Source organism: Bufo bufo, chromosome 8 (genome assembly GCF_905171765.1).
Source record: "Bufo bufo chromosome 8, aBufBuf1.1, whole genome shotgun sequence".
NCBI lineage: Eukaryota > Metazoa > Chordata > Amphibia > Anura > Bufonidae > Bufo > Bufo bufo.
This window is the reverse complement of record NC_053396.1, coordinates 159,232,814-159,257,910: the sequence shown is the minus strand read 5'-3', so window position 1 is coordinate 159,257,910 and position 25,097 is coordinate 159,232,814. Positions and strand designations below refer to the sequence as shown.

General features: G+C 42.2%; 1 protein-coding gene across 1 annotated transcript in view; it reads left to right on the top strand.

Moving 5' to 3' along the window:
* The window catches only part of LOC120978099 (pinopsin-like), a 124,985-nt gene that overhangs the window by 84,107 nt on the left and 15,781 nt on the right, over positions 1-25,097 (top strand). The window contains exons 3-4 of the mRNA XM_040406328.1: positions 5,156-5,158; positions 16,081-16,314. Coding sequence (XP_040262262.1) covers positions 5,156-5,158; positions 16,081-16,314 — 237 coding nt within the window. The remainder of the gene's footprint in view (positions 1-5,155; positions 5,159-16,080; positions 16,315-25,097) is intronic.

Sequence of the window (25,097 nt, the reverse complement as noted above, 5' to 3'; positions counted from 1 at the left end):
TATCCACAAAAAAGACTTAAATTTCAAATAACCTACTGTTTAGTACACATCATAATAATCCGATTCCTATAAATACTAATACAATCCATTCCTATCCCTACATGTTATGTTTATTTCATTTCTTTCTCCATCAAATAAATTTATTTATACACTTCATTGATTTTATTCGTCTACAAAAAATCCCTTGCGGTATCTATGCGGTTTTGGTTATTAATCACAGGATTATAGCTAACAGATTAAATAACAATCATTCCCTACAGTCCCCTGTCATTTATGTATGGCTACAATTACAAATAAATATAAAAATAAAAATAAAATTGTATAAATAAGAAATTTTTTCTAAAAATCTTTTTTATATATAAATAAGAAATTTTTCCTCTATATATAAAAATAAGAACAATAAAGTTAAAAAGTAAAAATATAAATATATATATAAACCACTTTATTTCATGCATTGTTAAAAATGTATAATTTATTTATTATAAATGCTTCCCTTTTTCTTCATAATTTGAACACCAGAGTGGATTGTTGCACCCCGCAGGGGTTAAGGTGTTGGGTGGAGGCCCCCCATGAAGGGCAGAACCCCCCCAGGATATTACACAACCTGCTGGGGTTTTGCCGTCCATAGGGGACATCCACCAATTTACAAGAATCCGAATAACTCGAATTCTGCATTCAATCCACCCGGCATCAAAGTGTTGAGTTCATAAATACGTTGGGACTCTAATCTGGACATTTTACTAATGTGGTCCCCCCCTCTCCATCCTTTCTCTACTTTGTCAATTGCCGCAAATCTTAGGCCTGTCGGGTTTTTGTCATGCATCAGTTTGAAATGTTTAGACAGGGTGTGGGTTTCTAAGCCCTTTTTAATGTTGGTGATGTGCTCTGAGATGCGTTTTTTTAAAAGTCTTTTTGTTCTCCCAACATATTGGCGTCCACATGGGCACTCAATGATGTAAATGACATTATCAGAGTTGCACGTTAAAAAGTCCTTTATCGTATGTTTGTATTTATTGACCGTTGAAACAATTTCACTTGTTTTCCGAGGAAAAGAAGTGATCCTGCAATTTGCACACTTCCCGCATCTATGGAAACCCTCCATATTCAACCAGTTGTGTAAGGCGGTATTCCCGGGATTTCCTCTTTTGACCGTTGGGGCCACCTTATTCCCTAAATTAGGAGCTTTCGTGAAGGTTATCCGAGGTTTAGTTGGGATTAGGGAGCCTATGGTTTTGTCTTTTTGTAGCCAACTCCAATGTTTCCCTATTATTTTTTGTATTTTCCTGTACTCATCATTAAAGGGTAGGATAATCCTAATCTCTTCCTTTTCTTCATTTGAGTTTTTCACCTTTTCTACAAAAAAATCTTCCCTTTTCATATTCCTTACTTTATTTAGGGATCCAGTAATCAATTCTTCTGGGTAATTTTTCTCTAGAAATGCCTTTTTCATCTTGTTAGCCTCCTCTTCAAATTGATTCTCTAACGTACAGTTTCGCTTTAACCTTTGGAATTGGCCTTGCGGTATATTTATCAACCAACTGGGTAGGTGACAACTGTTGTACAGTATATAACTGTTCCTCATAGTCGGTTTCATAAAAGTACAACTCTTAATTGTCCTCTCTTCTATAAAAAGTTTTAAATCTAAAAATTCCAATGTTTCATTGTTAAAACTGTGAGTGAATTTTAAATTTAAATCATTTTGATTAATAACTCCTAAAAACTTCTCCAAAGATTCCTTTCCCGATTTCCAGATAAAAAGCACATCATCTATATATCTTTGCCATAACACCAGGTTCACCCCCAGTAGGGGGATAATATTCCGTTCTTCCCAATCCGCCATAAATAAATTTGCATAACTGGGGGCGAACCTGGTGCCCATGGCTGTGCCCTGGGTTTGGAGATAAAAATCGGTTTCAAAGTTAAAATAATTATGTGTCAATATAAAATCTATGCTTTGTATTAAAAAATTGATCTGTTCCTCTTTTAACCTACCTTCTTGTTTTAATTGGGACTCAATCGCTCGTTTACCTTGCTCGTGGTTAATAATAGTGTATAAGGATTGGACATCCAGTGTGCCCATCCACCAGTCCTCCTCAAATACCATATTCTCTACAATTTTGATTATTTGTGTCGAATCCTTGGTATATGAGGTAGTTTTTTTAACTGTCGGCTGTAATAATACATCAATGTATTTTGAAAGATTACAGGTCAGGGACTCTATCCCTGAAACTATAGGACGACCTGGTGGGTTATTCATATCTTTATGCACTTTCGGTATGCAATAGAACACCGGAATTCTGGGATATTTGTTCAATATAAAATTATATTCATTCTCCATCAAAATCCCTCTCGTTTTACCGTCTTTTACTAAATCTAATAGTTCCATGAAGAAGTCACAAGTTGGATCTTTTGTTAATTTTTTATAAGTGTCCTCATAAGTGTCCTCATTTTTTAACATTATTTATTCACTTTAGAGGAAGGGCGGATCCTCTTTTACTGGCAGCACCTCGTCCTAATTTTTCCTCAGTCCTGTGCGTCTCATTAAACCTGTGTTGTATTTTACAATTCGTCCTGGTGACTGCACGGACCGTTGGGAAATATGGATATGTGGAATCATGTCGAATCCAAAAATCAAAAGGTTGATAACTTTATCTTTGAAACAAATGATATTTGTGAAAATATGGAGGAAATTAGTATGAGTAAGACCTTTAGAGAACTAGAGGGACTCCTGATACGTCAGTTGAAACAGAAATGGGAGCTCAAAACCCTCACAAGGTGTATAGAGGTCAATCAGATCCCTAAAGGCCTATCATATAGCAAAGTCCCAGCTCAGGATCTCTGTAATAAGGACTTTGACCTGGAATGGGGTAATTTACTATATGAACAATCGGTAGCATTAACCAGATTGATTATAAAAAGACGTACTGTAATTTTAGAAGAAACTGTTCAAAAAATTACAGCTATCAAATTAATCACTGATAAATTTCCCATAACGGAGGAATTAAATATGCTACAAACTAGATTATGTAGCAATTTGGATAAAATTGAACGAGAAATTATGGAGAAAAAATTAAAGAAAATGTTCTTTATTCAAAATAAAAAGGATAAGAAATATAGGGGAATCCAACGTGAAGATAGAGAGAGAATAGAGGACATTAGGGAAGAGGAACAGACAGAAAATACCACTAATCCACGGGACAACCACACCAAAGACACGAATAGACACAGTAATTTCACTATACCGACCTATAATAGATTCGAGATTTTTAATGAACGGGAATCTTTTTTAGATCGGACTCCACCGCACCACCGAATACGGACCAGACCACCATCACCTTTAAGGGTCACACAAAAACCTTATCACAAACCACAAATAGATCACCAGTACAACCTGAGAGACAGGCCACAGACACACAGGGAGCAACAGGAGAATGAATATAATTTAATATTGAACAAATATCCCAGAATTCCGGTGTTCTATTGCATACCGAAAGTGCATAAAGATATGAATAACCCACCAGGTCGTCCTATAGTTTCAGGGATAGAGTCCCTGACCTGTAATCTTTCAAAATACATTGATGTATTATTACAGCTGACAGTTAAAAAAACTACCTCATATACCAAGGATTCGACACAAATAATCAAAATTGTAGAGAATATGGTATTTGAGGAGGACTGGTGGATGGGCACACTGGATGTCCAATCCTTATACACTATTATTAACCACGAGCAAGGTAAACGAGCGATTGAGTCCCAATTAAAACAAGAAGGTAGGTTGAAAGAGGAACAGATCAATTTTTTAATACAAAGCATAGATTTTATATTGACACATAATTATTTTAACTTTGAAACCGATTTTTATCTCCAAACCCAGGGCACAGCCATGGGCACCAGGTTCGCCCCCAGTTATGCAAATTTATTTATGGCGGATTGGGAAGAACGGAATATTATCCCCCTACTGGGGGTGAACCTGGTGTTATGGCAAAGATATATAGATGATGTGCTTTTTATCTGGAAATCGGGAAAGGAATCTTTGGAGAAGTTTTTAGGAGTTATTAATCAAAATGATTTAAATTTAAAATTCACTCACAGTATTAGCAATGAAACATTGGAATTTTTAGATTTAAAACTTTTTATAGAAGAGAGGACAATTAAGAGTTGTACTTTTATGAAACCGACTATGAGGAACAGTTATATACTGTACAACAGTTGTCACCTACCCAGTTGGTTGATAAATATACCGCAAGGCCAATTCCAAAGGTTAAAGCGAAACTGTACGTTAGAGAATCAATTTGAAGAGGAGGCTAACAAGATGAAAAAGGCATTTCTAGAGAAAAATTACCCAGAAGAATTGATTACTGGATCCCTAAATAAAGTAAGGAATATGAAAAGGGAAGATTTTTTTGTAGAAAAGGTGAAAAACTCAAATGAAGAAAAGGAAGAGATTAAGATTATCCTACCCTTTAATGATGAGTACAGGAAAATACAAAAAATAATAGGGAAACATTGGAGTTGGCTACAAAAAGACAAAACCATAGGCTCCCTAATCCCAACTAAACCTCGGATAACCTTCACGAAAGCTCCTAATTTAGGGAATAAGGTGGCCCCAACGGTCAAAAGAGGAAATCCCGGGAATACCGCCTTACACAACTGGTTGAATATGGAGGGTTTCCATAGATGCGGGAAGTGTGCAAATTGCAGGATCACTTCTTTTCCTCGGAAAACAAGTGAAATTGTTTCAACGGTCAATAAATACAAACATACGATAAAGGACTTTTTAACGTGCAACTCTGATAATGTCATTTACATCATTGAGTGCCCATGTGGACGCCAATATGTTGGGAGAACAAAAAGACTTTTAAAAAAACGCATCTCAGAGCACATCACCAACATTAAAAAGGGCTTAGAAACCCACACCCTGTCTAAACATTTCAAACTGATGCATGACAAAAACCCGACAGGCCTAAGATTTGCGGCAATTGACAAAGTAGAGAAAGGATGGAGAGGGGGGGACCACATTAGTAAAATGTCCAGATTAGAGTCCCAACGTATTTATGAACTCAACACTTTGATGCCGGGTGGATTGAATGCAGAATTCGAGTTATTCGGATTCTTGTAAATTGGTGGATGTCCCCTATGGACGGCAAAACCCCAGCAGGTTGTGTAATATCCTGGGGGGGTTCTGCCCTTCATGGGGGGCCTCCACCCAACACCTTAACCCCTGCGGGGTGCAACAATCCACTCTGGTGTTCAAATTATGAAGAAAAAGGGAAGCATTTATAATAAATAAATTATACATTTTTAACAATGCATGAAATAAAGTGGTTTATATATATATTTATATTTTTACTTTTTAACTTTATTGTTCTTATTTTTATATATAGAGGAAAAATTTCTTATTTATATATAAAAAAGATTTTTAGAAAAAATTTCTTATTTATACAATTTTATTTTTATTTTTATATTTATTTGTAATTGTAGCCATACATAAATGACAGGGGACTGTAGGGAATGATTGTTATTTAATCTGTTAGCTATAATCCTGTGATTAATAACCAAAACCGCATAGATACCGCAAGGGATTTTTTGTAGACGAATAAAATCAATGAAGTGTATAAATAAATTTATTTGATGGAGAAAGAAATGAAATAAACATAACATGTAGGGATAGGAATGGATTGTATTAGTATTTATAGGAATCGGATTATTATGATGTGTACTAAACAGTAGGTTATTTGAAATTTAAGTCTTTTTTGTGGATAATTGGGTGGATCTGAATGGAATGGACTCTTCTACTCCGTGTCAGCTTTTGAGCCAAATGAGGAGGCTCATCATGTGTTTGAACAATTACCATTTGTAAGACACTATAAAAGTAGGCAGTTGTGGGGGAACCTGTACCACTGAAGAAGGGGCAAGTACCCCGAAACGCGTTTGGTGAGGAGCCCCCCGGAACAACCCCAAGGAGTACGTGCTTGAACTATCCAGAGCCGTGCGGCAATTCAAAGTCTTTGAGAACTCTGTGCCTTACTAAACCCCTGATACGCCGGGACCTACAAGCGCAAACACACGAGGAGTGTGTCGCATAACATACCGACGAGGGGAAAAGCATCTTGAGTCCCAGCGCTGACCGGCTTCCTGCTACTACGGAGCGGCAGCCAGAGGATCGCAAGGGCACAGAGAAAAGACACAGTATCCTTCAGTTGCTACAGCAGCAGCTGATAACGACAATTTTGTTTCCAAGTTTACCTGCATAAGGAACCGCATAAGGAACAGTGAGTATTAGCGGGACGCCGCAAGTATACTCACTTAAGTGAATTCTGTTGTACCACAGTTACATTATCCTCTTGCAGTGAATCAGGACTGTGAACCTTATAGTACTTTGTGAAGCTAGCCACTATATTAGCTCAAGCCACCAGCTGGGCTATACTTCTATTTGTTCTGATTTTCGTATGGACTGATTTTTTACCATCCCTAGCCTATCCACCACTGGTCCTAGTATTTATTCTATATCTATATATTTTATTGTATCCATGTGTTCTTATATTGCTTGACTGTATTTTATATGTGTTTTTTAAAATAATTGATTTTACTTTACCTTACATGTCCTTGAATAAAATATATGATTCTACATAAGTGAGTGTGCCCAGTATATTTTTTAACATTATTTATTCACTTTAGAGGAAGGGCGGATCCTCTTTTACTGGCAGCACCTCGTCCTAATTTTTCCTCAGTCCTGTGCGTCTCATTAAACCTGTGTTGTAAATAACAACACCACACAACAAAAAAAACAACTTTTCGTCTGCTACTGGGCAAAAACCATTTGTCCTATACTAAATCGAGTGTGTGGATTACAAATCTGAAGTCAGAATTGTTGTAACACGTCACAAAATTTTGCTATGCATAAGTATGCCTAAATGAATTAAGCACTTGGAAAGCATTGAATAAATTTGAACAGAACGAGCTTTACTCCAACAATTACCTGATCTACATCAAAGTTAGCGTAGTAAACAGTATATGAAAATGTATTAGAATAACAACATTTCAAAAAGTCTAGTTTTTCAGTTTAAAAGTCTTACTTGAGCAAGGCCCAGTACTGTTAAAAGTGCTTCAGGTATCTGCTTTTGCGTTTGTGAACGGTCATGTTTTCCCGTTGCAAAAACCATCAGTAGTCCCCCATCATGTTGGGATTCCAGCGGCCTTGATACCTGTTCTCCATTGTAGAAATATCTTTATGAAACCGCTCACCATGTTCGTCACTTACGTGTCCCAAATTGGGTGGGAAAAAGTCAAGATGGGAATGACAATGACATTCGGCAGCCAAGTTGTTCATATGCTGTAATCATGTTGTCTACTAATTCAGCATAGTTTGCAGCTCGCCTGTTCCCAAGGAAGTTCTGCACTACTAGCAAAAATGCATCAAAAGCTGCAAGACGCACTCGCTTTGTCAGATTATTGCGCTGATCATAAGTAGTGTATTTGCCACATATGTAGCAGAAATTGTCTGGATTGTTAACACGTTTGCGTTTATCCATCTTAAGTTTCAAAACTGATAGCACTATAACAGATCACTATCAAAATCTGCCCAGCTTGCCTTATATACTTACTGCTGAGATCAGCCTAAGTGCGTCTGAACAGGTCTGGACATGTCCATTGGAATATCTCCAATATAATGCATTAATATTATAACTGAATAGGCTTTGCATGCATAACTTAACCCTTTACGGATCTCCACCATACATGTAAGGCGGAAGTCTGGTCCCCAAGCATGGCGCCCGCTCGCACGTGCAGCAGGCGCCATATAGGGTTACCCCCCGTACGGGAATGACCCGGACAGTCTGGGTTTGTAATCCTCTGCCCGGGTACAAGCCTTTCTCAGACCCGGGCACAGGATTCATTGCAAACTGCAGTGCACACTGTATCACTTGCTCGCTCACAGTCCTGACAGCTGGCGGTGAGTGAGCAGCGGCGACCTGTGAGCGGCCAGAACTCCGGGACCGGCTCAAACCTGAAGAGGACGAGGATGCCGGTCAGGATGGATTCGAAGCTGGAGAGCTGGGGGCTGCGTGTGGTCAGGAGCAGGAGCACGAAGACACTGCTGAAGGAGAGCAGCAAACCCTCGCCCCACAGCATGGCGACTGAGCCGCTCTCACTCCCAGATCAGGCCGGATAACAATGAGACGAGCTGCGGGCCTGCGCTCCTCCCGTCTCCGGCTCTTCTGCTGCGCTCTTTTCCTACCACGACACCTCCCCTCTCCCCCGGTCTCCGTTACCGGGCCCAGGAAAGCTGCCGGACTCTCACACATCACTCTACAGTCAGTGTGCCGGCCTCAAGTGACAGTTCCCGGGGATGAGGGCCACATTACTCTAACTGGGGGTCACTAATAGGGGCATTACTCTTACTGAGGGCATTATTCTTACTGTGGGACACTAATAGGGGGCATTATTCATTCTGGGACGCACTAATAGGGCCATTACTCTTACTGGGGCACACTAATGGGGGCATTACTATTACTGAGGGGGCACTAATGGGGCATTACTATTAATAAGTGCATTACTATTACTGGGGGCGCTAATGGGGCTTTAATATTCCTGGGGAGCCACAGTATGACAGCGACTTCACAACCCATGTTAAGCCATGCCCCCACAACCACACACTCTTTTGGGTGTGGCTTAACTTGCCCGGTATTTTTTGTTGGGAAAGGTGGCAACCCTAGCGCCATAGCCGCCGTGTTTCTGCTATTTTAAATAGCAGAGACCTGCGGCACATGTATGTGATCAGACATAAGGCTGGTTGCATACATTTTCCCTTTCAGATGCTGTGGTCAAATGTGACCACGGCATCTGCACAGTCCGGAAGCGGAAGTCGAGCACTTACGCTCTGGTAAAAGCGTTCCCTGGCTGAGATCGGGGAACCTGTTACATTGATCTAATAGGCTGTAGCCTCAAGCAGGCTTCGGTGCCTATTAGATGACTATACCAATACAGGCCACTAGGTGGCAGCCTTGTATTGGTATAGTGCAAATGAAGTGTTCAATGGTGTTTATATAGACATCAATAAACACAATAGACAATCTAATGATTGCAAGTTATTGTCACCCAAGGTGACTTAAAAAAAGTTTTAAAAAAAAGTAAAAAAAAGTTTTTGCAAATATAAAAAAAATTAAAAGTTAAAATAACCCCCTTTCCTTAAAATAAAAATAAAAATACTTAAACAATAAAAAAAAAAAACATCATGGGCATCGCCGCATGCAAAAATTCCCATACTATTAAAATATAACAGTATTAATGGCGTACAGCAAATGGTGTAACGGGACAAAAATAAAAACTGCCAATTTGCAATTTTTTGTCACTTCAACTACCCATTTTTTTTAATAACAAGTGATCAAAAAGTCGCACACACTTCAAATTGGTATCACTAAAAAGAACAGATCGTTCTGCAAAAATAACTACACATAACTACACAAGTTATAGGGGTCAGAATATGGTTCTGAAAAAAATTACTAAAAATTCCTCATAGGTTTAAAAAAAAATGTCAGTATTAAAACGCAAGAAAAGTTATACGAGTGTGGTATCGTTGTAACCGTACTGACCTGGAGAATGAAGATAACAGGTCAATTTTACCGCATAGTGTACAGTGTAAAAAAAAAATATAAACCTTTATCAGAATTGCATTTTTTCCCAATTCTACCCCATTTGGAATTTTTTCCCCGTATCTTCTACATGGTATGCAACTGTAAATGGTGCCATTAGAATTTACAACTTGTCCCGCAAAAAATAAGCCCTCATAAGGCTATGTGAATCGGAAAATTTAAAAGTTAACACTATGGGAAGGCGGAGAGTGAAAAACAAAAACGCAAAAATGGAAAATCGCAGGGTCCTTAAGGGGTTAAAATCTAGACATGTCAGGCAAATTCCGAGTTCATATTTGGAATCAGCGCGCTCATTTTAGTATAAGGCTGGGTTCACACGAGGGTGTCCGGATTAGGTCCGGATGCGTCCCGGTGTGTTGCGGCAAACCCGCGCGAGTAGGAATGCAATTGCAGTCAGTTTTTGATAAAAAACCGACTGTGGTACCCAGACCCGAACTTCTTCACAGAAGTTCAGGCTTGGGATCGGTGTTCTGTAGATTGTATTATTTTCCCTTATAACATGGTTATAAGGGAAAATAATAGCATTCTGAATACAGAATGCATAGTAGGTGATCAATTGAGGGTTAAAAAAATAAATAAAAATTAACTCACCTCCTCCGCGTAGTTCCCGGTCTCTTCTTTACTTCTTTAATGATGAGCTGTCGGCTAAAGGACCTTTGGTGACGTCAGATCACATGCTCCAATCACATGGTACATCACCACGGTGATGGACCATGTGATTGGAGCATGTGATCTGACGTCACCAAAGGTCCTTTAGCCGACAGCTCATCAGAAGAGACTGGGAACTACGCGATCAAGAGGAGAAGGTGAGTTAATTTGTTTATTTTTTTTAACCCCTCCAGCGCTATTTCACTAAGCATTCTGTATTCAGAATGCTATTATTTTCCCTTATAACCATGTTAGAAGGGAAAATAATACAGTGAATAGACTGTCACCTAGCAACCATGCGTGAAAATCGCACCGCATCCGCACTTGCTTGCGGATGCTTGCGATTTTCACGCAACCCCATTCACTTCTATGGGGCCTGCGTTGCGTGAAAAACGCAGAATATAGAGCATGCTGCGATTTTCACGCAACGCACAAGTGATGCGTGAAAATCATCGCTCATCTGAACAGCCCCATTGAAATGAATAGGTCCGGATTCAGTGCGGGTGCAATGCGTTCACCTACCGCATTGCACCCGCGCGGAAATCTCGCCCATGTGAACGCAGCCTAAATCACATGTTTTTCTCTCAGTAGTAAAATCATTGTTGCGCGATGTAATTAAAGAAGTTGTTTCATTAAGTCTACCCCTGTGTATATCCCCTGTTAGGGTATATGAATGTCATTGACAGTGATGGCCAGTTCGCATTGTTCGCCCGCGAACATATGCGGGCTGCCATCTTTTTTCAGAAGTCCGGCGAGGCACAGGTAAGCCCTTACCTCTGCCTGTGCGCGAGCCGGTCTGAAAACAAGTGCGGTCAGCGGGAGCAGGCAGTTCCGAGAACAGCCACCAGGGGCCTTCATCGGGCTGTTCTCGGAACTGCCTGCTCCCGGTGACCGCATTTGTTTTCAGACCCGCTCACGGCACAGGCACAGGTAAGGGCTTACCTGTGCCTCGCCGGACTTGTCAAAAAATATGGCAGTCCGCATATGTTCGCGGGCGAACAATGCGAACTGGCCATCACTGGTCATTGACTGTATTACATGGACAACAATTCAGCATAATGGTCACCATGTAATACTACATTTCCCCTGTAGCGGCCACTGTTTGCCTAGGTGCCAGGACCCAGGCCCATGGTGATTAGCTGATTCATGATCTCTACTAAAGAATACATTTGAAACGAATTACAAAGTTTGATTAAACTGTGTGCATTTAACTTATTTCTTATTTTATTATTATTTTCACGGATTTTCTTATGGTATGGATGCTACAAATGTTCTGAAATCTGGAGTAGGTGTAATGTATCTAGGATTGTTCAGTTTCCGCAGATAATAAGGTATTTTACGGACGATGAATTGATGAAGTTGTTATGTTCTTGGAACTATTCCATGTTGACATTCCTTTTGAGATGTGGGGAATTGTTCTAAAAAAAAAACAGGATCCTGTTGCATCAGTGGGCATCCGTTTGAGCCATTTCCGTCTGACATCCTTTCTTTTTAGATGCAATGCATCCATTCCTCCCCCTTCCGTGGGTCTTCCTTGATTTTTGGAGGATCCACGGACATGAAAAAAAAGTCATTTTGGTGTCCGCCTGGCCGTGCGGAGCCAAACGGATCCGTCCTGACTTACAATGCAAGTCAATGGGGACGGATCCGTTTGACGTTGACACAATATGGTGCAATTGCAAACGGATCCGTCCCCCATTGACTTTCAATGTAAAGTCAGGAGTTAATATACCATAGGAACGGAGTTTTCTCCAATCCGATGGTATATTTTAACTTGAAGCGTCCCCATCACCATGGGAACGCCTCTATGTTAGAATATACCATCAGATTTAAGTTAGATCGTGAAAACTCATATCCGACAGTATATTCTAACACAGAGGCGTTCCCATAGTGATGGGGACGCTTCAAGTTAGAATATACTAAGAACTTTGTACATGACTGCCCCCTGCTGCCTGGCAGCACCCGATCTCTTACAGGGGGCTGTGATTCGCACAATTAAACCCTTAGGTGCCGCACCTGAGGGGTTAATTGTGCGTATCATAGGCCCTTGTAAGAGATCGGGTGCTGCCAGGCAGGAGGGAGCAGACCCCCCTCCCCTGTATTTAACTCATTGGTGGCCAGTGCGGCCTCCCCTCCCCCCCCTAATTAAAATCACCTTCCCCCATCATTGGTGGACAGTGCGGCCTCCCCTCTTCCCCCTCCCTAATTAAAATCCCCCCCCATCATTGGTGGCCAGTGCGGCCTCCCCTCTCCCCCCCCTAATTAAAATCACCTTCCCCCATCATTGGTGGCAGCGGAGAATTCCGATCGGAGTCCCAGTTTAATCGCTGGGGCTCCGATCGGTAACCATGGCAACCAGGATGCTACTGCAGTCCTGGTTGCCATGGTTACTTAGCAATTTTAGAAGCATTATACTTACCTTCGCTGTCTGTGACCGGCCGGGCGCTCCTCCTACTGGTAAGTGAAAGGTCTGTGCGGCGCATTGCCTATAGCACAGACCTGTCACTTACCAGTAGGAGGAGCGGCGCACCCAGCCGGACACAGACATCGCAGGTAAGTATAATGCTTCAAAAAATTGCTAATTAACCATGGCAACCAGGACTGCAGTAGCGTCATGGTTGCCATGGTTACCGATCGGAGCCCCAGCTGCCACCAATGATGGGGGAAGGTGATTTTAATAGGGGGGGGGGGAGAGGGGAGGCCGCACTGGCCACCAATGATGGGAGAAGGTGATTTTAATAGGGGGGGGAAGAGGGGAGGCCGCACTGGCCACCAATGATGGGGGGGTGATTTTAATTAGGGAGGGGGGGGAGAGGGGAGGCCGCACTGGCCACCAATGATGGAGGGGTGATTTTAATTCGAGAGGGGGAGGCCGCACTGGCCACCAATGATGGGGGGGGGTATTTTAATTAGGGGGGGGGAGAGGGGAGGCCGCACTGGCCACCAATGATGGGGGGGTGATTTTAATTAGGGAGGGGGGGAGAGGGGAGGCCGCACTGGCCACCAATGAGTTAAATACAAGGGAGGGGGGTCTTCCCCCTCCTGCCTGGCAGCACCTGATCTCTTACAGGGGGCTATGATACGCACAATTAACCCCTCATTGTGCGGATCACAGCCCCCTGTAAGAGATCGGGTGCTGCCAGGCAGCAGGGGGCAGTCATGTACACAGTTCGTAGTATATTCTAACTTGAAGCGTCCCCATCACTATGGGAATGCCTCTGTGTTAGAATATACTGTCGGATCTGAGTTTTCACGAAGTGAAAACTCAGCTCTGAAAAAGCTTTTATGCAGACGGATCTGCGGATCCGTCTGTGTGAAAGTAGCCTACAGCCACGGACCACAGACGCGGATGCCAATCCTGTGTGCATCCGTGTTTTTTCACGGACCCATTTACTTGAATGGGTCCGTGAACCGTTGTCCGTCAAAAAAATAGGACAGGTCCTATTTTTTTGACGGACAGGAAACACGGATCACGGCCGCGGATGAACAACGGTGCATTTTCAGAGTTTTCAACTGACCCATTGAAAGTCACGGCCACGGATGCACACAACGGTCGTGTGCATGAAGCCTTTAGATGCAATGCATGCAGTATTTTTTTCCCATCTAAAAAAAACTATCTCAGATGGAAATGGCTCAAGCGGATGCCAACTGATGCAAAAGGATCAGTTTTTTTTACAGGATCCTTATTCTTAGTTCCGTATCCGTTCCGTTTTCCGTTCCGTATTCCATATCTGTTCCATTTTGAATTTTTAAAAATTGAAGTGAATGGGGCTGAGCGCGATACCAAGCATATCCACTATACGGTGTACGGCGCTGTGCTTGGTAACCATGAAGAAGACCATGGCACTCACAGGAGCGCCAGTGCCTTCTCAAACAGCTGATCAGCGGGGGTCCCTGGTGTCAGATCCCCACGATTAGTATTTACATTTCGGGAAACCTTTAATCATTTAAATATCTGCATGAGGCATAAATACATGCTTAGTTTTGCAGCAAACCAACATTTCTGTCAATGAGTCTATTTAGCCCACAGAACATTGCCTAAATTCGATACAGCTGTATCCACTTCTGACCTAAGAGCTGGACTAAATATGTGGTGGTTGCATTCTGGGAACGTAAGGAAGAGTGCTTTCATTCACTGACAGCAAACATATCTTGAAAATGCTGATGCATTGACACAAAGTGTATCAGAAAGCTGTAGGACTTTTAATTTCTACGGTCAGTAAACTTTATATATACTTGTGAAACGATTAATTAAATAATATAAATCTGTGGACTGAATTACACGGCATTTTATTTCTCGGAAATTGCTCCAAAACACATTATTAGCATAGTTGCATGCTGTGCTTTTATTTGTGAATAATTATATTGAACTGAACAGCCAGCAGGGGGCAGAAGTATGGTTTCAACACTCTGGTAACCCACAGATGTGCTGCTCCTCACCTCAAGAGGCAGAAATATCCTCAGGCGTTAACACTTAAATGTGTGAAGTACGTCAAGTTCTTGTCCTTTGTTATCTTCATCTGGCAGTAAAAGATGTTTTTTTTTTTTCACAAAGGTATAATTTATTTTTAAAGAGATGGATTTTTGTAATAACACTCAGTTTCTTATAAAATTAATTGTAGGCATTATATGCTAAGAACATTATAACTTACATGGGAAATCACTACTACACACCAGTAAAATGCTATACCATAGAGTTTGTATTCGTATCAGGGGCTCCATTTATTATCAAGCACCATTCTTTTTAAATTTCCCTGTACAGCCGACTTCTAATACTAGGGATCGGATGTGTATGCATTTGCATATGGCTTTTATTCTGGTCAACAGGAGCCATGTACAAGTGTTTAGGGATTAAATGGGTATCCCGGTTATAACAAGCTATCCCCTATCCACAGGTTAGGAATACCACTTTAAATCCTTTAGTGGTGAAAGCAGGCTGAATGGGAGCGTAGCTGCAGTACCCAGCATGGCCAGTACACAATTGATGGAGCTGTGCTTCCAGCTCCGTTCCCGCTGAGTACAGCTGATCGGCGGTAGTGCCAGATGTTGGACCCCACCATTTTGATATCGATGACTTATCCTAATCATAGATCATCTATAACCCAGAAAAAAGTGTAAGGAGAAAACACTTCTAATCCTGCTGCTCATAAAGCTCTAATGTTCATGAAAGATTTTAAGATCTTAGTGGATATAAGGTGACTTCACATATGCATTTTCTGAGGTCACCCTTCTTCCGATATCTGGCAGCTGTACATTATGCAGTTCCTCTGATATTCTTTCCAAAAATTTCTGAATAATTTGACAATTGGATGTTACCAGTTGGTGTTGTGTCCCTGTACACTCTTTGACAAGGAGCATGGTAACACCCAGTTATAACTTTATACATTTCTAGGTCTACTTTAGGCTTGCTGCGATTCAGTAGTTCTCTCTTTTTATGAAGATAAATCCAGACATCTATGTAGATTCATTTGATTATAGGGAGTATACTCTTTTTTTTTTGTACAGAGCCCCATCTTTATGGTTTCCTTTACAACATCTTTATAGTTCAATGATCACATTTTGGCTACCTTCAGCCGCCACTAGAGGGAGCTTATGTAAGACAGATTTATTAATTGAGTGAGAGCTGTAAAAATTCCTCTGTATTGGTAACACAATTAGGACTTTCCCTGTCACTGGTGGTACTCTGTCAGAAATTGAAGGCAGCATGACTGGTAGTTACACTGATCTAACACATTTGTGATTAGTTGTCTTTACAGTTTTTTTTTTTTTTTTTTTTTTTCAGATGTGCAGGATTAACCTAACAACAGCTCAGAAGAGGGAACACCATTTATTATTCATGGTGGTATGCATGATCACTTGTTATTTGTTCTGCTGGTTACCATATGGATTAGTGTCCTTGATCACAACATTTGGAAAGCCTGGAGCAGTTTCACCCACAATTAGCATCATACCATCTATTCTTGCCAAGAGCAGCACTTTTATTAATCCCCTAATTTATATTTTTATGAATAAACAGGTAAGAAATTGGAGGGTTATTGAGGCTATTACACATTTTTTATTTATATATGTATTGATATATTTATTTGTATATTTATTTGTCTATATTATACACTGCTTAAAAAAATAAAGGGAACACAAAAATAAGACATCCTAGATCTGAGTTAATTAAATATTCTTCTGAAATACTTTGTTCTTTACATAGTTGAATGTGCTGACAACAAAATCACACAAAAATTAAAAATGAGGCTCAGTAGTGTGTGTGGCCTCCACGTGCCTGTATGACCTCCCTGCAACGCCTGTGCATGCTCCTGATGAGGTGGCGGACGGTCTCCTGAGGGATCTCCTCCCAGACCTGGACTAAAGCATCTGCCAACTCCTGGACAGTCTGTGGTGCAACGTGACGTTGGTGGACAGAGCGAGACATGATGTCCCAGATGTGCTCAATTGGATTCAGGTCTGGGGAACGGGCGGGCCAGTCCATAGCATCAATGCCTTCATCTTGCAGGAACTGCTGACACACTCCAGCCACATGAGGTCTAGCATTGTCTTGCATTAGGAGGAACCCAGGGCCAACCGCACCAGCATATGGTCTCACAAGGGGTCTGAGGATCTCATCTCGGTACCTAATGGCAGTCAGGCTAACTCTGGCGAGCACATGGAGGGCTGTGCGGCCCTCCAAAGAAATGCCACCCCACACCATTATTGACCCAATGCCAAACCGGTCACGCTGGAGGATATTGCAGGCAGCAGAACGTTCTCCACGGCGTCTCCAAACTCTGTCACGTCTGTCACATGTGCTCAGTGTGAACCTGCTTTTATCTGTGAAGAGCACAGGGCGCCAGTGGTGAATTTGCCATTCTTGGTGTTCTCTGGCAAATGCCAAACGTCCTGCACGGTGTTGGGCTGTAAGCACAACCCCCACCTGTGGACGTCGGGCCCTCATATCACCCTCATGGAGTCTGTTTCTGACCGTTTGAGCAGACACATGCACATTTGTGGCCTGCTGGAGGTCATTTTGCAGGGCTCTGGCAGTGCTCCTCCTGTTCCTCCTTGCACAAAGGCGGAGGTAGCGGTCCTGCTGCTGGGTTGTTGCCCTCCTACGGCCTCTTCCACGTCTCCTGATGTACTGGCCTTCCTCCTGGTAGCGCCTCCATGCTCTGGACACTACGCTGACAGACACAGCAAACCTTCTTGCCACAGCTCGCATTGATGTGCCATCCTGGATAAGCTGCACTACCTGAGCCACTTGTGTGGGTTGTAGACTCCGTCTCATGCTACCACTAGAGTGAAAGCACCGCCAGCATTCAAAAGTGACCAAAACATCAGCCAGGAAGCATAGGAACTGAGAAGTGGTCTGTGGTCACCACCTGCAGAACCACTCCTTTATTGGGGGTGTCTTGCTAATTGCCTATAATTTCCACCTGTTGTCTATCCCATTTGCACAACAGCATGTGAAATTGATTGTCACTCAGTGTCGCTTCCTAAGTGGACAGTTTGATTTCACAGAAGTGTGATTGACTTGGAGTTACATTGTGTTGTTTAAGTGTTCCCTTTATTTTTTTGAGCAGTGTATTATTGTATATTATTTTACATTGCATATAGACAATTTTTTTGCAACAGATATGCCTCTAATTCTTCTGTGATTTAGATACCCTATAGCTGGACTGTTTGCAAGGTAGATTTATTGTGGGTTCTAACAGGGCTGGGACATGGTCCACCACCAACAGAGGCTGAGCTGCCCAAGTGCGCCCCCCCCCCCATCTACCCCACCAGACATTTAGATGTTATTTATTCCTGCAGCTCTAATGCTCTGATGATCACTGATCAGTAGATGACTCAAGTCAAGCCCCCCCCCACGCCATTTAGATATGTATGTTTGTTATTAATCATCACCCACCCCAAGACGCACCTAGGTTTTAGAGGAGGATAATAGGAAACAATATTTTTCATTCCACCTCAGGTCAGACCAGCCATCAGACCCCCAATGTTAATTAGACCTCTGCTCACAGGCACAGCCCCAATGCCTCAGATCAGACCCCCATGTCAGCCATCAGCCCTCCATGTCATATTTCTCCCCGTCCATGGCACAGACAGACTACAGACATTGTCTCCGGCCCATCATGTAACCCCATCCTCACCCATGTCACATTTCTCCCCCTCCATTTGATTGCTCTAACACCTAAAGAAGAAATAATAATTTAAAAAACCTGATGTTTCTCCAGATGATCTTATGCTAAAAGTCGTGGTAATAGAGTCTCAAAGGTCTATAGAAGCAGGTACACAATTTTTACAAACCTTTGAGACTCTATTAACACTACTATCAACATCAAGTCATTTAGAGAAACAGCAGGTTTTTTTAATTATGTTTTTCCTTTAGATGTTATAACATAACTTTCATTTGATTGCTATAACACCTAAAGGAAAAATCATTTTAAAAACCTGCTGTGTCTCTAGATGACCTTATGTTGATAGTAGTGTTAATAGAGCCTCAAAGGTCTGTAAAAATAGGGTAACTGCTTCTATAGACCTTTCAGACTCTATTACCACTGCTATCAACATAAGGTCATCTAGAGACACAGCAGGTTTTTAATTTGTTTTCCTTTAGGTGCTCAAGCAATCAAATAAGTTATGTTTTAACACCTAAAGGAAAAAATAATAATTTTTAAAACTTGCTATTTCTCGAAGTGACCTTATGTTTATAGTAGTGTTAATAGAGTCTCAAGGGTCTATAAAAGCAGTTACCCTATTTTTACAGACCTTTGAGACTCTATTAACACTACTATTAACATAAGGTCACCTAGAGAAACAGCAGGCTTTAAAAAAATCCCTTTAGGTGTTAGAGTAAATTGCAATCAAATGAACGTTATGTGTTATGATTAGGGTCAGAAGCAGACAAGCAGGGTTTTGTTTAGCCTCTTGGGTATTAGTTTTTACATTCATAAAGCTCCACATTGAGCTTCCAGCAGCAGACAGATGCCAGGGCACTTCTGTGGTCACCTCACCTGGGCACATGGTCTTTGCTCAGCAGAGTCCTGCCATACATGCTGGATGGATGCTAGAATGGATTTGTTAGAATGAGGTCTGTGACGTCACTGGTCACATGCTCCTTCATGGTCACATGATCCACTGTGAGAACGCCTGCCTCCTGCTGTGTTCAGCTCCAGAGAGAAGGGGGTGTGAAAGGATGGACCAATGGCAGGGCAGCTAGCTGATACTGGCCAATCAGCAGCCTCCTGCTCCTATCTGTGGCTTAACACAAGCGCAGCTTAGAGTGAACACTGGCTGGGGAGGGCGCCCGGAAGCGCTGCACTGCTGGCAAGTAAGTGATTTAAAAAAAATTAAAAAAAGGTTTGTTTTTCCGCCCACCCCAAGCTGCACCCTGAGGCTGGAGCCTCCCCAGCCTCTGTGTCGGGCCCGGCCCTGGGTTCTAAGGCTGAATTCAGACAGCTGTTCTGATTTGCATCCCCAAAACAGAGTTATCTGGACATCTGCATGATTTAATTGGCGCGTCCATTGAAGGAATGAGCCTCCGACTGAAAACAGACAAGAACCATTTACTTAAATGGGTGGGCATGCTATGCAATGCAGTCTGGATATTACATGATGGAAATTACTGACCTCTGAATTAGGCATAAAGGAAATAACCAACTAATTACTGCAGTCAAGAAACCTTTAACCACTTTATTACCGGATTGTATATCCCCCTTCCTTTTTAGGCCAATGTTTCAGTTGTAGCAATGGACCTATCTAACTGCAAATAACTAATTAATTTCTGAGCCAACCAACATGTATTTGATATTATTTTTCATGGAACACCTTAGACATTTCTTTTGTGCCATTAGATGACAGGCATGATATTTTTTTAAAATATTTAAGGAGAAACTGTGAAAATGATGAAACAATGTGTGTATGTTTGTATATTTTGCACACACAAATTCCACTATACTATTGCTAAAACTAATATATTTATTATCATTTTTTATGACTGAAAAAGGGGGGATTCTCAAATTGGGGTGAATAAGCCATCTAATTCTACTGTTATTGTGGTGTCCACCTTGTTTAAAAGATAAGCAATTCTATTAGGCTTTGATTCTCAAATTGGGATGAATAACCTGTCTTGTTCTACTGTTAGAGGGGTGTCCATCTTGTTTATTACATGAGCAATGCTATTAGGCCTTGATTCTAAAAAAGGGGTGAATAACCTGTCTACTTCTACTGTACGGCATACATATTAGGACATCGTCAGACATCATCCACAACTCCATCCTCCGTCAGGCAAAACTCCCTCCTACCTCAGACTTTAGACAAAACTCCGTCCTCCCTCATCCAAAACTCCCTCAGACATCAGCCAAAACTCCATCCTCCCTCATCCAAAACTCCATCAGACCTCAGACATCAGCCAAAACTCCGTCCTCCCTCATCCAAAACTCCGTCCTCCCAAAGTCATCAGCCAAAACTCTGTCGTCCCTCATCCAAAACTCCATCAGACCTCAGACAAAACTCCGTCCTCCCTCATCCAAAACTCCGTCAGACATCAGCCAAAACTCCGTCCTCCCTCAGACATCAGCCAAAACTCCGTCCTCCCTCATCCAAAACTCCGTCAGACATCAGCCAAAACTCCGTCCTCCCTCAGACATCAGCCAAAACTCCATCCTCCCTCATCCAAAACTCTGTCAGACATCAGCCAAAACTCCGTCCTCCCTCATCCAAAACTCTGTCCTTCCTCAGACATCAGCCAAAACTCCGTCCTCCCTCATCCAAAACTCCGTCCTCCCAAAGTCATCAGCCAAAACTCTGTCGTCCCTCATCCAAAACTCCAACAGACCTCAGACAAAACTCCGTCCTCCCTCATCCAAAACTCCGTCAGACATCAGCCAAAACTCAGTCCTCCCTCAGACATCAGCCTAAACTCCGTCCTCCCTCATCCAAAACTCCGTCAGACATCAGCCAAAACTCCATCCTCCCTCATCCAAAACTCCGTCAGACATCAGCCAAAACTCCGTCCTCCCTCATCCAAAACTCTGTCCTTCCTCAGACATCAGCCAAAACTCCGTCCTCCCTCAGACATCAGCCAAAACTCCGTCCTCCCTCCCTCAGACATCAGCCAAAACTCCGTCCTCCATCAGCCAAAACTCCGTCCTCCTAACTCAAAATATGCCCTACTACACACACTCTTCACCTGACGGAGCTGCTAGCTGCTGGAGAGGCAAAGGACCTGTGATGACGTCAGGACCATGTGACGAGTCACGTGTGTGGGAGGAGTAAGATGTCCACAGCAACTGGTAGAGTGTACAGAACTGTAGCCATCAAATAGAGATCTGTACTAGAGATGTGTGTGTAACCTGCATGTAGCAGTGCTGTGTACTGTGTAGCAGAGCTGTATGTGTAACCTGCATGTAGCATAGCTGTGTACTGTGTAGCAGAGCTGTATATGTAACCTGCATGTAGCAGAGCTGTGTACTGTGTAGCAGAGCTGTATGTGTAACCTGCATGTAGCAGAGCTGTGTAGTGTGTAGCAGAGCTGTATGTGTAACCTGCATGTAGCAGAGCTGTGTACTGTGTAGCAGAGCTGTATGTGTAACCTGCATGTAGCAGAGCTGTATGTGTAACCTGCATGTAGCAGAGCTGTGTACTGTGTAGCAGAGCTGTATGTGTAACCTGCATGTAGCAGTGCTGTATGTGTAACCTGCATGTAGCAGTGCTGTGTACTGTGTAGCAGAGCTGTATGTGTAACCTGCATGTAGCAGAGCTGTGTACTGTGTAGCAGAGCTGTATGTGTAACCTGCTTGTAGCAGAGCTGTGTACTGTGTAGCAGAGCTGTGTGTAACCTGCATGTAGCAGTGCTGTATGTGTAACCTGCATGTAGCAGTGCTGTGTACTGTGTAGCAGAGCTGTATGTGTAATTTGCATGTAGCAGTAATTTGCATGTAGCAGAGCTGTGTACTGTGTAGCAGAGCTGTATGTGTAACCTGCATGTAGAAAAGCTGTGTACTGTGTAGCAGAGCTGTATGTGTAACCTGCATGTAGCAGAGCTGTGTAATGTGTAGAAGAGCTGTATGTGTAGCCTGCATGTAGCAGAGCTGTGTACTGTGTAGCAGAGCTGTATGTGTAACCTGCATGTAGTAGAGCTGTGTACTGTGTAGCAGAGCTGTTTGTGTAACCTGTATGTAGAGAGCTGTATGTGTAACCTGCATGTAGCAGAGCTGTGTACTGTGTAGCAGGCTGTATGTGTAACCTGCATGTAGCAGAGCTGTGTACTGTGTAGCAGAGCTGTATGTGTAACCTGCATGTATCAGTGCTGTGTACTGTGTAGCAGAGCTGTATGTGTAACCTGCATGTAGCAGGGCTGTGTACTGTGTAGCAGAGCTGTATGTGTAACCTGGGAACTATAAAAAAGTGAAAACAAAAAAAAAAAAACATAAAAATTCAGATCACCCCCCTTTACCCAAAATGAAAATAAAAGAACTAAAAAAATACACATCATGGGTGTCACAATGTGTAAAAACACCCATTGTATAAAAATATATTCCCCATACGGCAAACAGCAAAACAGAAAAAAAAAGAGTCCAAATGTCCGATTCACCGTTTTTGGTCGCTTCATTTGCTACAAAAATTTAAATAAAAAGTGATCAAAAAGTCTTAAGCACCCCAGAATGGTATCAGTGAAAAGTTCAGATTGCCCCGCAGAAAATGAGCCCCCACCCAGCTCCGTACACATAATTACACAAAAGTTATAGGGCTCAAAATATGGCGACAAAAAAATAAATCAGATTATTATTTATTTTTTATCACTATTAAAACGCAAGAAAAACTATACATATAAGGTATCGCCGGATTCGATCTGACCTGTAGAATAAAAGTAACCAGTCAGTTTTATCGCACATCGAATGCCGTAAATAAAAATCCGGTAAAACTATGGTGGAATTGCTTTTTTTTTTCAACCGGAAGAATGGGCAGTTTTACCATCTGAGAAAATAAAGAGCCTCATCCACAACTACCACAAAAGACTTCAAGCTGTCATTGATGTTAAAGGGGGCAATACATGGTATTAATAACTGGGGTGTGTAAACTTCTGATCAGGGTCATTTGGGGAGTTTGTGTTGTGATTATGATTTATAAAGAGTAAACACAGTTGTTTGACATAAATGGCTTCAGCCGACCACTAACCATGAGCGAGAGAAAAGTGTCCGTGTTATCATTCATATTCTCTGCACAATGGTTAAAGGGGTATTCTCATCTTAATGATCACTGTTAAATCTGTTAATGATTTGACAGTGATCATTTTTCTAAATACATTTTATTACCCAATTCCCACCCTTTTTTAGAAAATAAGTCCCCTCTTACCTGATGTTGTCTTTGGTCTCCCCTGGTTACGGCCACCTCTCCTGTCGAATCCCGCCGGGCCGCGCTTGCGCAGAAGACTGAAGATTCTCTCCCGGCCGGGCAGCGCAATGTCCTGAACGTGCATGCCGCCGCGCATGCGCCATGATGACTTCTTCCTGGCCAGTATAGTACAGAGCCGCGAACGCGCACGCCGACTCTGTACTATACAGGCCAGGAAGAAGTCACCATGGCACATGCGCGGCGGCATGCGCGTTCAGGACATTGCCCGGCCGGGAGAAAATTTTCAGTCTTCTGCGCAAGCGCGGCCCGGCCGGGAGAAGAATCCAGGAAGTGAACGTCGCGCTCAAGGAAGGTAAGTATGAAAAGGGAAGATGAGAATACCCCTTTAAGAAATCATAAATTCTGCAAGGGTATGTAAACTTATCAGCACAACTGTAAGTAGCTGTGTGATGTAAATCTGTGGAATATGGGAAGCATAAGAGGATGTGCACCATAAATCAAGTTGAATGGGTCTGGATCTGTCCCGGCCGCTGCACGCACGTTGCCCGTGCATTGGGGACTGCAAATTGCTGTCCCCAATGCACGGAATGGACCAACAACATTCATGTGCAAGAGGCCTAACACTTGTGATCTAGTTTTGTGTGAAGTGGCATATATGCATTCATGTTGCTTGTATTTATTATTTAGGGCTACCAATTGTGAGTAACTCGGAGTGACAGCAGATTTCCAGAATCTGATTTATTTTGTTTGTCGCCATATTTTGACCCCTAAAACTTTTTTGTAATTATGTGTACAGAGCTGGGTGGGGGCTCATTTTTTGCAGGGCAATCTGAACTTTTCACTGATACCATTCTGGGGTGTTTAAGACTTTTTGATCACTTTTAATTTAAATTTTTGTAGCAAATGAAGCGACCAAAAACGGTGAATCGGACATTTGGACTCTTTTTTTTTTTCTGTTTTGCTGTTTGCCGTATGGGGAATATATTTTTATACAATGGGTGTTTTTACACATTGTGACACCCATGATGTGTATTTTTTTAGTTCTTTTATTTTCATTTTGGGAAAAGAGGGGTGATCTGAATTTTTATGTATTTTTTTTTTTACACTTTTTTATAGATCCCAGATCCCAGGTTACACACACATCTCTGTAACACAGTACACAGCTCTGCTACATGCAGGTTACGTATACAGCTCTGCTACACAGTACACAGCACTGCTACATGCAGGTTACACATACAGCTCTGCTACACAGTACACAGCACTGCTACATGCAGGTTACACACACATCTCTAGTACAGATCTCTATTTGATGGCTACAGTTCTGCTACATGCGGTTACACACACTGCTCTATATACACAGTACACAGCTCTGCTACATGCAGGTTACGTATACAGCTCTGCTACACAGTACACAGCTCTGCTACATGCAGGTTACACATACAGCTCTGCTACACA